The following is a 12,721-nucleotide window of genomic DNA, read 5'->3' as shown; positions in this document are numbered from 1 at the left end:
TTGCATGTTGTTACGTGCTTGCGAGAAACTTCTTTTAATCATAGACGTTACGTACTCCTAAAGATGTTTTGTGGTAATTGTAATAGTCTTAATATATTTTAATGTATTGTGCAAGAGAGAGACTCTGTTTTTATCATGCACATCATAAAAATTTGTCATTTTTGTGTGTTTACTTTACCAATTTATATGTTATTCATGCAATTGCCAAACAACATGGGATTTTGGATACAAGTTCCTACCTAAAATTCCCAAACGATATGTAGATGTGAATAAAAAAAAAAAAAGTAGATGAAACATTAGTAGCACAACACAAAATAATTTACAATATTCAGAACACACATAATGCGTACATGCTAAATTTTTTTTTTTTTTTTTTTAAGTGTACATATTGACATCAACACTGCCATTCCACCCAATGATTGATGCCTCCAGTTTTAATTGCTTTTTTCTTTTTTTTTAAATAGCAACGACAAAATTTCATTTTAGAAAAACAGCAAGGTTGTGAGAACATTACAACCACAAACAAAGAGATTGAAAACATCCCTCACTCAAAACAGCCTTAAGCCTCAGTTACAAAGAGGTCCGCCAGAAAATCGAGCGGCTCCTCAAACCATGACCGAGAAATCGTCTCATGCAGCGCAACCTTTGCAAGACGGTGAGCCATTTCATTAGCCTGACGACGAACATGGGCAGAAGCAGCTCCAATGATCCTTGACATGAAAGCTTTGCTAGGCCCAATGAAGGACATGTCAGTCGAATGACTCTGCAACACAGTCGTGATCTGGAGAGAGTCGCTTTCTAGAATGATGTTAGATAAGCCCATTTCAACGATCATCACCAAGCCTTCTTCGGCCGCTAAGGCCTCTACATGAGCCGGAGAGAAGACATTTTCGAACCTGGCCACACGAGTTGCCACAAAATGACTTGAAGCATCCCTTGCAACATTACCCACCCTACTCCTTCTACCGTCTGCAAACCATGAAGCATCTACGTTGACTTTTACATGACCGGCAGGTGGAGGGGTCCATGTAACAATTTGGGAAGTAGAGGTATGGAGAGCAAGCACGGAACATTGAGCATGGTGAAACTCAGCTAACTAGCCCATTGCTCGAGATGAGGTCAGCCCAGGGTCGTCCACTTGCCCGTTCCAGAGCATAGAGTTCCTAGCCCCCTAAATCGCCCACCAAATAATGAGACAAATATCAAAATCCGGTTGCTTCAGGGAGGAGCCAAGCAGCAAGGCCCAATCATCCATGGCAGTGACTCCGTGCCCTTTTGGTAGAGACCCCAAGGGGAGCCATCCAAACACAGGCAGCGAAGGGATAGTCACATATCAAGTGTAATGCAGATTCTCCCCTCGCACCGCATAGGACACAACCATCATCAACCTTTAGATGCCGCTTGATCAAATTTGCACGGGTAGGAATTATAGTCCTGCAAATCCTCCAAGCGTACACCTTGACATTTGGGGGGACACAACCTGCCCAAATGCGCTTCCAAAGAGGCCCCAAAGGGTTAGATTCCAAGGAAGACGAAGCAGTCGGGGAGTGACTAAGCACCCACTCCAACACCACATGGTATCCACTTTTAATTAAGAATTCTCTTCTTTTTTTTTATCAAAATGCCAAATCAAACAATCATTTGGTTTCCGAATACTCAGTGGGATTGAGCACACTTTGTCAGTTTCCGTATCAGAGAAAATAGAGTTAAGGAGAGGGAGGTTCCACCTCTGTGGAGAATCCATGATAAGGTCACTAACCATAAGCAAATTACATCCCACGGGTTTTGGAGAGAAAACCCGAAAGGAGGAAAGCTGGGGGATCCAACGGTCTTCCCAAATACGGATCCCTTCCCCCGACCCCACCTGCCATCTGGACCTGCAAGTCAGCATCACTCTTGGTGCACAGAAACTGTGCCAACAAAAGGAAGCCCCCACTTCCACCGTGGCATCAAGAAACATAGAGTTGGGGTAGTACTTGGCTTGCAAAAGTCAAGTGACAAGCGAGGTAGGCTCTTGTAAAATGCGCCAGCCTTTTTTAGCAAGAAGAGCCAAGTTGAAAGCATACATGTTCTAAAAACCCAACCCACCATCACACTTGGTTGAGCAGAACCGTTCCCAACTGAGCCAATGAATCTTCTGCTCATCATCCGACCCTCCCCACCAAAATCTAGCAACCATCTTGTTCAGATCATCACAGAAAAACCTAGGCAAGAGGAAGCTATTCATGACATATAGTGGGATAGCTTGGGCAACTACTTTGACAAGTAGTTCACGGCCATCAGCACTTAAAAGCTTCATCCTCCAACTTAAAAGCCCTTTCCACAGTATTTCTTTGATATAAGAAAATCATTGACCTCGATTCCTCCCAACAAGAGTGGGTATGCCAAGATACTTATCATGATGATCCACTCGGATAACCCCCAACCCCCAAGTCATCCTGTTGAGGTCTCTTGACATTCTTACTAAAGCAGACAGAAGTCTTAGCCAGGTTAATTGCTTAACCAGAGGCCTATTCGTAATCATGCAAGATAGCCCGTATGTGATTGCAATCCTCCAAAGTTGCCCGAGTAAAAATCAAGCAATCATCAGCAAATAAAAGGTGGGTGATAGGCGGAGCCCCTCTGCAAACTGTGACACCTCGTAGCCGCCCCTCACGTTCTCGCCTATCAATAAGAGCCGATAAATCTTCTGCACACAGCAGGAAGAGGAAAAGGGAAAGGGGATCTCCTTATCGGAGCCCACGGGTCGGATGAAGGTAGCCACGAGGGGAGCCGTTCACTATAACAGAGTAGGTGACTGAGATAACGAAAGTCATGATGAGATCAGTCCACCAAAGCGAAAAACCGAGTCTCACAAGTACACTTCAAAGATAGCTCCACTCAATCCTATCGTAGGTCTTGCTCGTGTCAAGCTTGAGCGACATGAAACCCTTCTTTCCCCTCCTCCGGCGGCTCAAGCAATTCGCCACTTCATTGGCCACAATAACATTATTAGAGATGAGAAGCCCAGGGACGAAAGCACTCTGATAGTGAGAAATAAGATTTGGCATAATGCGCTGAGTAAAAGTTAGTTAATTGACCAGTGAGAAATGTATACTAAAAGTTATTACCTATTACGAGTCACCAAGATTAGCTGGATTGAAGCAAGACCTTTTTTGTATACTAGATTTCATGTAAAACACCTTGTTCGCCAACAACAGAGCCACCTTTTCCCTAGCACATTTGTGGTTGACTTTGAGACCCCCTCGATAAAGCCACAAGTAATTGTCCATGACTAAAGACGGGATCTGGAAGGTAAATACCTATATAAAACAAAAATGTGAAAGTCATTACTTTAAGAAAAATATCACAAGCTATTATGAGGATCATGGATAGAATGAAATTCCTCGTAGCCTTTCCGAATCCAAAAGAGGTGGATAATCGTGGTTTGAAACCAATTGCTCCCATTAAAAAAAAAAAAACAAAAAAAAAAAAACACACCCACACACACACAAAAACTATTATGAGAATCACTAAAGATAAACATAATGTACTAAATAAATATTCATCGTTTTTCTTCTTTATCTTTTAACTTTATTTCATCGTGGCAAACGTAAGGGTTTTAAAATGAGGACTAGAATTTCCTCCATGTCTAATCATGTTTTATTCCTCATAAAATAAAATAAAAATGAATGCTAGCTATTTTTCTCATCTACCTCTTTCGACTAAAGAATTACCTGGTACTGGTAGTAATAGCCTAATAGGGTAGCGAGTCGCATCGTACCAATAGGAGACCCAAACACTTTTCCTACCCTCGGTAGGAGACCGTTACCTCCCGCCATAATTTGAAATGGCGTCCCACCGAGTTAACCATTCCAAAAGCAATTAGGAGAGCCGCCACGCTGAGTCCGAGCTGGACGTCACGCTCTCCCGCGCCGGTCTCTTGTCCGATCAAGAAAGTGATTTCAAATTTGAATCCAAAGCGCGTGATTGCGGACGCTCTTTGTCTATGAACATTGCAGAGAAAAAGCACTTACTTGCCATCGGACCCGTTTTGGCTCATTTTAAGGCGGCTCAGGCCTCGAGTCACTCGGGTGCGGTGGGCCTGGTGATGAAGAAGACTCAGAAACGATGCCCTGCCGAGACGGAGATGCCTTGTGTGTGTGTCATGAGTCATGACTCGCGACTGAGAGTTACAAATCGGAACTTGCGTGGGCGAGGCTAAGGCATGGTTTGGAAAATCCCAAAACGACGTCGAGCTGGCACCTTTTTCTTGTCAACTGCATCGAAAAGTGGCTACAAACCAGTACGACTTGTCGTTGTCTATTGGGCCGGTTCCCCGCCGCACCCCACACCCCCCCCCCCCACCGCGGCCCCGCGGCCATCGTTTTGATCACTTGCTTTTTGAGTAATCAGACTTTTTTTTTTTTTGTCAAACAATATATTTTGTTAGATTAGATGTTAGGTTAGCCACCGACGAATTTTGAACCCACGCCATCATGCAAGAAATCAACACCTTTCCATTACTGTAATAAAGGACCACTTGCTTGAGTAATCAGACTTATATTTACAAGTTTTGTAGGGTTTACTTGATATCAGGTTGTGTTTTTATCAATCCTTTTTTCTCTTAGTTGTAAACCACAACTCAACACACATACAACGAAAAGGAAGCGTTTAAGCGTTTACACGCATGCAAAACACAACACACGAGTAGATAGATTATTCATTTCCTCTTGGTTGCGAATTCGGTGAAAAACCAACAACGACAGTGAAAGCGCTCAAAAGAATGGAAATGCAAAACCCCAAAACACAACACACCAGTAGATAATAGTCAGAGCGCCAGAAGGGGTTCAACAGCTATATACCACATCCCAAAATTCTATACAATTCCAAATTTAAGCCGCATCCACCACAAAAAAACACAAACCAAACCTTCCTAATGAAAAACACGCAAACATTCCCCGAACCACATATTTAACACATCGGATCAAACTTCATATTCCGTCAGCAATCTTGGGCAGGAGCAGCAGCATCGGTATCCCAGTTGTCTTCTTCTCCCAACTCGTACTTACTGAAGTGCTTTACCCTGAACTTCCACTCGCCTTTCAAGGCGTCATAAGAAACAAACTCGGCTCCTTGATCCTCTGCCTTCTTCTTCAGCATCTGCTTGTATCTCTCTGTCTTCGGCCCTTCTGTGAACCGATGCCCTGTTTTTTTGTCAGTGCATGTAATGTTGAGAAGTGTAACCTCAGCAGGTTTGTTGAGGCCATGCCCGACAGGAGGTTTCTTACTGTCATCCATATAAACTATCACCTCCCGGTTGTTGAACTGCACGAGAGCCTCAAGATCAAGGCATCGCACATCTGTCTCCCCAAAGAACTTGATGCTACCATACCCAACTCGTCCAACCACAAAATCCTTGACACAACAGCAGAACCCTTGTTCTGCCCTTTCCTTAGCTGCCAATTCTTGGATTCGAGGCTCTGTATAGTAGTCAGTACGACGGAGCTTTGGCATTAGTGCCTCAATGTCAGCGCCATGCTCATATGCAATAGCAGCCTCACCGGCTCTATGCCCACTTAGTGTCATGTAAGAGTCCCCTTTCTGAACACAATGATCATCATGAACTCCATTCAGTTTCTGGTTGACTTTGGCATGATCCGCCCGCTCTTTCACATAGCCATTTTCTTCTCGAGTTTCTGAAACAACAAAAAGCAATGTCAGCCAACACCACAGATACTATTAAACCAAATACAACCACAAAAAACTAAAGGTCGGGTGTTCCAGTGAATTCCTAACAAAATACATTAACAATAAACCACAAGCTAATTAAAAACTATCTTTCTCCTCAGAACGAGCTTCTCCCGGAATTTTTCCTGAATAAACATTTTGTTCAGAAGAGTAAGCAATGTGCAAATATGCTCAGACACAATAAATTTGAAAACTAACTCAAAACTCTCCACATTAGTGCATAATAATCTAGTGTGTGGTATTGATATTACATGAACAATAGAAAAAACTCTCAATTAGGCCAGAAGGCCCAGAACCATCGACAAAAATCACTAATGGATGTAAACAAACCAAAAACTCCCTTAATAATGGCTACTAAAATCATTTCATAAACATTAAATATGCCCGAACTTTTTCTCAAGCCAACCATGAAGAGGCTGTACAAGTGAAAGGCCAAAAGGAAAGAAAATGATAATGGCACAACAGAACTTACCATTCTCATGAACCGGAGTAGAGGTATCCTTTAATGGGGATGCTTTCTCAGCACCAACCCTTTGAGGCCACTGTTCTTTTGGACGAATGACGAGTGCTCTTGGGTTTTCTCTGGGAAGGAAAAGAGCATCCGCCTTGGGCGTGCTGTCTATTTCTTCATCGTCAATAAAGAAAGGGAACTACAAAACAATAAAGGCAAATAGGTGTAAGAACAAAATTCAAATGCAGAAAACCTAATACAGATTAACTGTTTACATGAAGCATCACCCTCACCCTTGGATCGTCATTCTTAGGATTATATTTTCTCGCAGGTAACCTGACCCGCCTCTGCGACAGGTGTTGAGAGGTCAACAAATATGATACTTTAACAGGTGCAGGTTTGTCTACGACCTGACAGGGAAAAAAAAAAGTCAATGTCACATTCCATTTTCCTTCAGAGAAGGTTTAAAGAAACTGTGCAACCACATACAAGTGATTCTCGACAGAACTAACACCTTAAAGTCAAATTCAATTTCAAATTAAACAAAAATAAAACCACATAAGAAAATTATATTACAGGCATGCTCGAAATTCCATATTGAATTGATGGTGCAGTTCCACCACGACTAATTGACATTTGTGGCATTGCAGGGAGCGTTCCAAATGGATTTGTAGCAGGGACTGGTTGTACAGCTGCAGAGCTTTGCGTTGCAGGCCTATGAAAGACAGCATAGATCCATATTCTCTAGTTCAAAACTTAATTGTAAAATTCAAAATGAAAAAAATAAACAAAAGAAAACTCTAAATGCTGTAGTCCATGGACATAGAGAACGAAAAGAAAACCCCCAAGTAGCTAACAAAAGCCCCTGCATAGTAAGCCTAAATATTAGGATAAGAACAAAAGAAGGAAAAAAAAAAAAAGTATCAACCTAATTAATACTCTGAAGTTAGAATTTTCTTATCTATTAAATAAGCAATAAGATCAACAACAAAAAATACCCCTTCCACTACCAAACGAATAGAAAAGGAACCCCTTTTTAGATTTGTATCAATTGAGATATTTCAAATCAAATGAGATTTGTTTCATCCCAAAAGTTTCCGCAATTTTTTATCTGTGTAAGTGAAACCAGAAGGGTATGCAAACTAAAAATGTGTATTTAAATACCATAACAGTAAATATACCACGTAAACATGCACACAAAAGTAAAGAACTATGAGAGATACGAGTCATATGACATACAACTGTCCATAGTTATTCTGACCAAGAATTCCTGTTGAACCTCCTCCCAAGCCACTTGTGTTGCCTACAAAGCAAACACCAATTGATGAAATCAGAACCATCAACTGACAAATAAAACCTCAATGGCTATATGATTGAGAAACATAAAGATACTCAAAACATATGTTACCTGGCTGAGTTTGATTAAAACTGTTGAAGTTGAAACCACTATTCTGAGTTGGCTGAGATGAGAAAGGCATAGAAAAAGAAGTTGGCTGCACGGGAAAGAAAATAAGGAAAAAAGTTAACCAATCATCAATTAAAACCTTTTACTATTAAAAGTAAAAACAAAAAATAAAACTTACAGTTGGTTGACTAAAACCCATTTGACTGCTTGTAGCCCCAGCAGCAGAGGGGATCCCCAAACCAAAGCCAGTAGAAGGGTTACTAAATGGCTGAGCAAACGGGGTTGTATTCTGCCCAAATGGACTGGTAAAAGCACCACCTGTCTGGGCAGCCGGAGGTGTGGGATTGAATGGATTTGAATTAAATGTGGAAGTTGTTGTCGCAGCCGGAGCAGAAAATGAAAATGCAGAGCTTGACGAACTAAAGAGAGACGGAGATGAGGTTTGAGGGAAAACTGTAGAAGGTTGTGATGGTGCAAAAGGACTGGTTGAAGTAGAAATCCCAAAACTTGATGAGCTGAATGGTGTAGACGTTGTTGTGAAGCCTGTATTAGTGAAGGATGAAGTTTTTGGAGCAAACAAATTAGATGAAGTTGTGGCATTAAAAGGACTTGATGCTTGAGGAAATGTCGGTGCAGAATTCAAAGGGTTTGGCTGTGAGGTGGTAATGCCAAACCCACTCCCACCAGCAGGAGCTGGACCACCTGGAGGTCGAAAAGATAACATTTTGAACTTAGCAAATCTCATTATTGCTGACAAGCGCGGAAAAGTTCCAAGATACTGAAACGTTATAGCTAGAAACCATACCTTTATCCCCCAATTGATAATCCTCCCAGCGGAGTTCCTCATGACTTTTTTCTTTATATTGTGGCATTGCCGATATTGACTCCAATTTCCCAGCAGCACTAGTCCCAGTTCCACCATCGGGTTCAGGAGTTGCAGCATATGCAACCACTCTACTGCCTCCGCGTTGCTGGCCCCCAAAAGCTGACTGCCCAAAGGCACTAGTGTTCCCAAATGTTGTTGATTGAGCTCCTGCATCACAAATTATAAGAATATAATACAACTACAACAATACAAAACAGAATGAGGCATCTGGCTGGTCCATTTTATTTTTTCAAAATGTACCACCATTCATATGCATCTGGAATACTCACCAAATGGAGAACTCTGTGCTCCAAAAGGAGATGAAGCGGCAAATTGACTGCTACCAAATGTAGAACTTGATTGGCCAAAGGCAGGAGTTGATGGAAAGCTGAAAGATGGAGTACTGGATGAACCAAAACCAGGAGCACTTGAAGCACCAAAAGCTGGATTACTTGAAGTACCAAAGGTCGAGCTAGATGAACCAAAAGCCGGAGCGCTTGAAGCCCCAAATGCTCCCCCAGATCCAAACAAGGGAGAACTTGACACCCCAAATGCAGCTCCTGTGCTTCCAAATGTAGGACTTGTTGTGGAACCAAAGGCTGGGCTACTTGTAGCTCCAAAAGCTGGGGTGCTTGTAGCACCAAAACTTGGGGTGGTGGTAGCACCAAAAGCTGGACCATTTGTAGCACCAAAGGCTGGGGTGCTTGTAGCACCAAAGGCAGGAGTGCTTGTAGCACCAAAAGCTGGGGTGGTGGTAGCACCAAATGCTGGCTGACTTGATCCACCAAATGGCGTGGAGGAACCAAATATACTGCTCCCAAATGCTGGCTGTGATGGTTGAGTTGTAGTTCCAAAAGGACTTGCTTGAGCAGGATTGGACCCAAATGCTCCAAACACAGGCTTCTGACCAAAACCAGATGAACCTGTTGAGAGAGGTGTGTGCATATGGGGGAGAGAAACAGAGAAAAAATCATCAGTGACAAGAAGTTATCAGAATAGCAAAACAATTGAGCACAGAGAGATGAATAACATGTAACCAAATAACATGTATGCATTGAGCATCCCATTATAATTAGATCAATCTTGTTGATGAGCTTCTAAAGTGGAAATGATTCCACACATGAAGTGGAATTCAAAGTGAACACATGCCCCTTGAAATACAAGATGAAACCAATCCCTATTCCACTCTCAAAGTCTTAATTCCCCCCTTATGATATTTGTCGTTTCACAAGCCAACTGCACCAATAGATGTGTACCAAATAGAAAGTTTCAACAACAATACATCCATCTTGTACAGCATGCATAATCCACTCATGCATTTCCAGAAAAACGCTTGATGCAAACTTGAAGGACATTAAGAATGATAGTAGACAATGCAAATGATTTCCAATAACCATATATCATAAAAGTTATATCAAATGAATCATTTGAAAAGGGGTAAGCGAACAAAAAAACGAAAAGAAAAAAAAAATTCAAATTCAATCCACTTGCTTACCACCAAAAGGTGATGGTGAAGAACTAGAAGTTGCTCCAAAAGCAGGCGTTGTATTTCCAAAAGCTGGTGAGGATGCAGCACCGAAGGTTGTGGAGGAAGGAAAAGATGAAGAGGCTTGAGTTGCGCCACCAAATACACCAGTTGAAGTTCCTCCAAACATGTTACTCCCTGTTTGCGCACCAAATGGGGTTGTGCTACCAAAAGGCTTAGGGGCAAAAGGATTGTTATTTGTGCTGCTGGTCTGCCCAAATACCGATTGAGACCCAAATGGGCTGCTAGATGACTGCCCAAAAGCTGTTAAACAATATTCCACAAGTAAGATTATTTTCGCAATGCAAAAAAATACCAAGCCCGAATATTTATCAGACAATCAAACAGTATAACCGGAAGACCAGATAAACACAATAAATAGCCCGTAATCAATCTGCTAATAAATGCACGTCATACTCATCTTACAACGAAGCAAATAAAAGCAAAATCTGACTCCAAGGATCAATAAAAGATATAGAGATAAAGAAAGCTTACGATTAGAAGAACCGAACATCTTCTCTTCCGATTCAGCAATCAAAACCCGTGCTATTTCCTTGATCTCGAGCTGCAATGCATACAGAACACAAAGTTAACACAAATTGCAGCACAAAACACCTATTTAACAAAGCATCGAGAAATCCCCAATACGCGAGACGAATAAAACGCAAACGACAGCATTAACGCATTAAATCAGGCATTAAACGCAATCGTAAACCTAATCACCAGAAGAAAACCAAGCGTTAGGGTTTTTTTAAGTACCTGAAAGTGAGCGAAGGCGAAAGTAGGGATTTGGAAGGCGGAGGCGTCGGGCGTCGGTCGTCGACCTGAACTCGACGAAGGTTGTGAGTTTTGAGATCGGAGGCGGCTGAAGGCGACGGAGAGAGGGCGAGGGAGGAGGGTTCGGAGCCGCGGAAGGGAAAAGAGAGAGCGAGGGCGAGTTGTCGCAACCTCCGAACTCTCACAAATGTCAGAAAAGGGAGAAGGCGAAAGGTATTTTTACACGAGTGGGGGGGAAGTGAGCGACGGGCGCGTCGCGTAAATAGTAAGCACGTAATGTTAGCGTGAAGAGTAAGTCCGCAAACCTATCCAAGGAAAGGGGAGTCTTTCACATCGGACAAGTCGGTTTTCAATATTTGTCCTCTTAAGATTTTTTTTCTTTTTTTTTTGTTGGAATACTTTTTTATGTATGTCCTTAACGACACGTTAACTTATTCGAAACTAGTGAAATCGCAAGTTAGATAAGAAAGTAAGTAGAGTTGAAAAAGGAAATGAGATAGAATGAAAGGATCGTATTGTTTTTTACCGACATATTTACTTATTTGAAACGAGTGAAATTGTAACTTAGGAAAGAAAGTAAGTAAAGCTGAAATGAAAAATACGATGAATAAAAGTACCGCATTGTTGTTAATGATATGTTTATTTATTCGAAACGGGTGAAATCACGAGTCAGAGAAGAAAGTAAGTACAATTAAAAAAGAAAATGAGTTTAATGAAAGTACCGCATTGTTGTTAATGTTATATTTCTTTATTTGAAACAGGTGAAATTACTCAAAGGCTACATCGAGCATTCAATCACACCTACATCTCCCTCTCTCTAAATCACTTTGCACTCACTGCTTTTTCTTTCACTTTCCCCGTTTCATAAAGAAAACAAAACATGATTAAGAAACAAAGATTATTGCCTGCACTCCCCAATCACCACTTACCACCTACCCTCTTCATGAAGTTGTGGAGGAAGAATTGAATTGAGTGAAATTGAGTTGAGGAGATATTGAAACATGATGAGATCAGAATCAAATTCTTGTTGAAAGTGTTTTTTAAAATTTCTTAGAATCGAAGTAAGAATCATATTTATTCATATAAGTTGTCTACTTAACCACACGATTAAGAAAGAAAACCAATAAAATTACTAAAATGCTCCTATTCCAATTAATCTAATTTTATATTTATAGTAAAATTTAAAAAAAATAATAATTTTTAAAACTTTGTGAGAAAGCTTTAAGTTTGTTTATTTACGATTTATTTTTTTGAAAATACTGAAAGGATATTTTTGTAGTTAATATAAGAAAACCCATCAAAAGAGAGCTATCTTGCTCTGTGATGCTCTCTTCTTCCCCATCTCCCTCACACCCCCCCCCCCCCCTCTTTTTTTTTTTTTAATGGTAAATCCCACTTTTCTTTTTTCTTTCTCATGAAGAAAGCACCCCATCCTTCTTGATTAGAAGCATCATCCTCACCGTTCGATCATTTTCGCATTAGATCAGCCACGTCCCTTTTTGCTGGCACAAAAAGAACAAAGTGAATGTTAGTTTCCCAAAACAAAAAAAAAAAAAAACAGTGAATGTTACAGAAACGTCCATTTTCTTTAATGTGAGTTTTAACATTAACAAAGTAAACGATCACTCAACGAAAATTAACACACGAAACCTTGTTTGCTAGATGGCAAGATAATGAGAAGGGCGGGATCACAACCATATCAAAGTAAGCTTAGGGCACGACTTCAAGTAACATAAAAGACGCTAAGCGCTAGTAGTATCACCTATTTGTGTAACACAGGAGTCTTGTTTCAACCCAAAAAGAACCCTAGATGGGAAAGGCACAGAACAATAAATCAGCTGCTCAACAAAATAGAGAAAAAAGTTAACCAAGCATCAATTAAAACCTTTTAGAATTAAAAATAGCTCCTTGACTAAAACCCATTAGGCTGCTTGTAGCACCAGCAGCAGTGAAGATCTCCAAATAGAG

At 41.1% G+C, this 12,721-nt stretch overlaps 1 protein-coding gene across 1 annotated transcript; it reads right to left on the bottom strand.

The window, feature by feature from the left end:
* Nucleotides 1–4,784: 4,784 nt before the first annotated feature.
* On the bottom strand, nucleotides 4,785–10,986 carry LOC125479601 (nuclear pore complex protein NUP98A-like). The gene is made up of 12 exons (XM_048589125.1): nucleotides 10,736–10,986; nucleotides 10,472–10,541; nucleotides 9,947–10,240; nucleotides 8,742–9,374; nucleotides 8,392–8,619; nucleotides 7,765–8,288; nucleotides 7,590–7,674; nucleotides 7,421–7,484; nucleotides 6,758–6,896; nucleotides 6,475–6,591; nucleotides 6,203–6,380; nucleotides 4,785–5,678 (listed from the first exon to the last, which is right to left on the bottom strand). The coding sequence occupies exons 2-12, from the start codon at nucleotides 10,488–10,490 to the stop codon at nucleotides 4,984–4,986; spliced, it is 2,976 nt and encodes a 991-aa protein (XP_048445082.1). The 5' UTR covers nucleotides 10,491–10,541; nucleotides 10,736–10,986; the 3' UTR covers nucleotides 4,785–4,983.
* Nucleotides 10,987–12,721: the final 1,735 nt, after the last annotated feature.

The sequence above is a fragment of a genome, unplaced genomic scaffold (assembly GCF_019419815.1).
Source record: "Pyrus x bretschneideri cultivar Hongxiangsu unplaced genomic scaffold, Pyrus_bretschneideri_v1 Contig3, whole genome shotgun sequence".
Taxonomy (NCBI): Eukaryota; Viridiplantae; Streptophyta; class Magnoliopsida; order Rosales; family Rosaceae; genus Pyrus; species Pyrus x bretschneideri.
The sequence above is the reverse complement of the archived record's forward strand: the minus strand, read 5'-3'. Positions and strand labels throughout refer to the sequence as shown.

Excerpts from the sequence above, each read along its gene's own strand:
- LOC125479601 (XM_048589125.1), bottom strand. Across the intron at positions 9,375-9,946 it reads TTCACCATCACCTTTTGGTG|GTTCATCTGGTTTTGGTCAG; the intron begins GTAAGCAAGTGG and ends CTCTCTCAACAG. Across the intron at positions 8,620-8,741 it reads AGCACAGAGTTCTCCATTTG|GAGCTCAATCAACAACATTT; the intron begins GTGAGTATTCCA and ends TTTGTGATGCAG.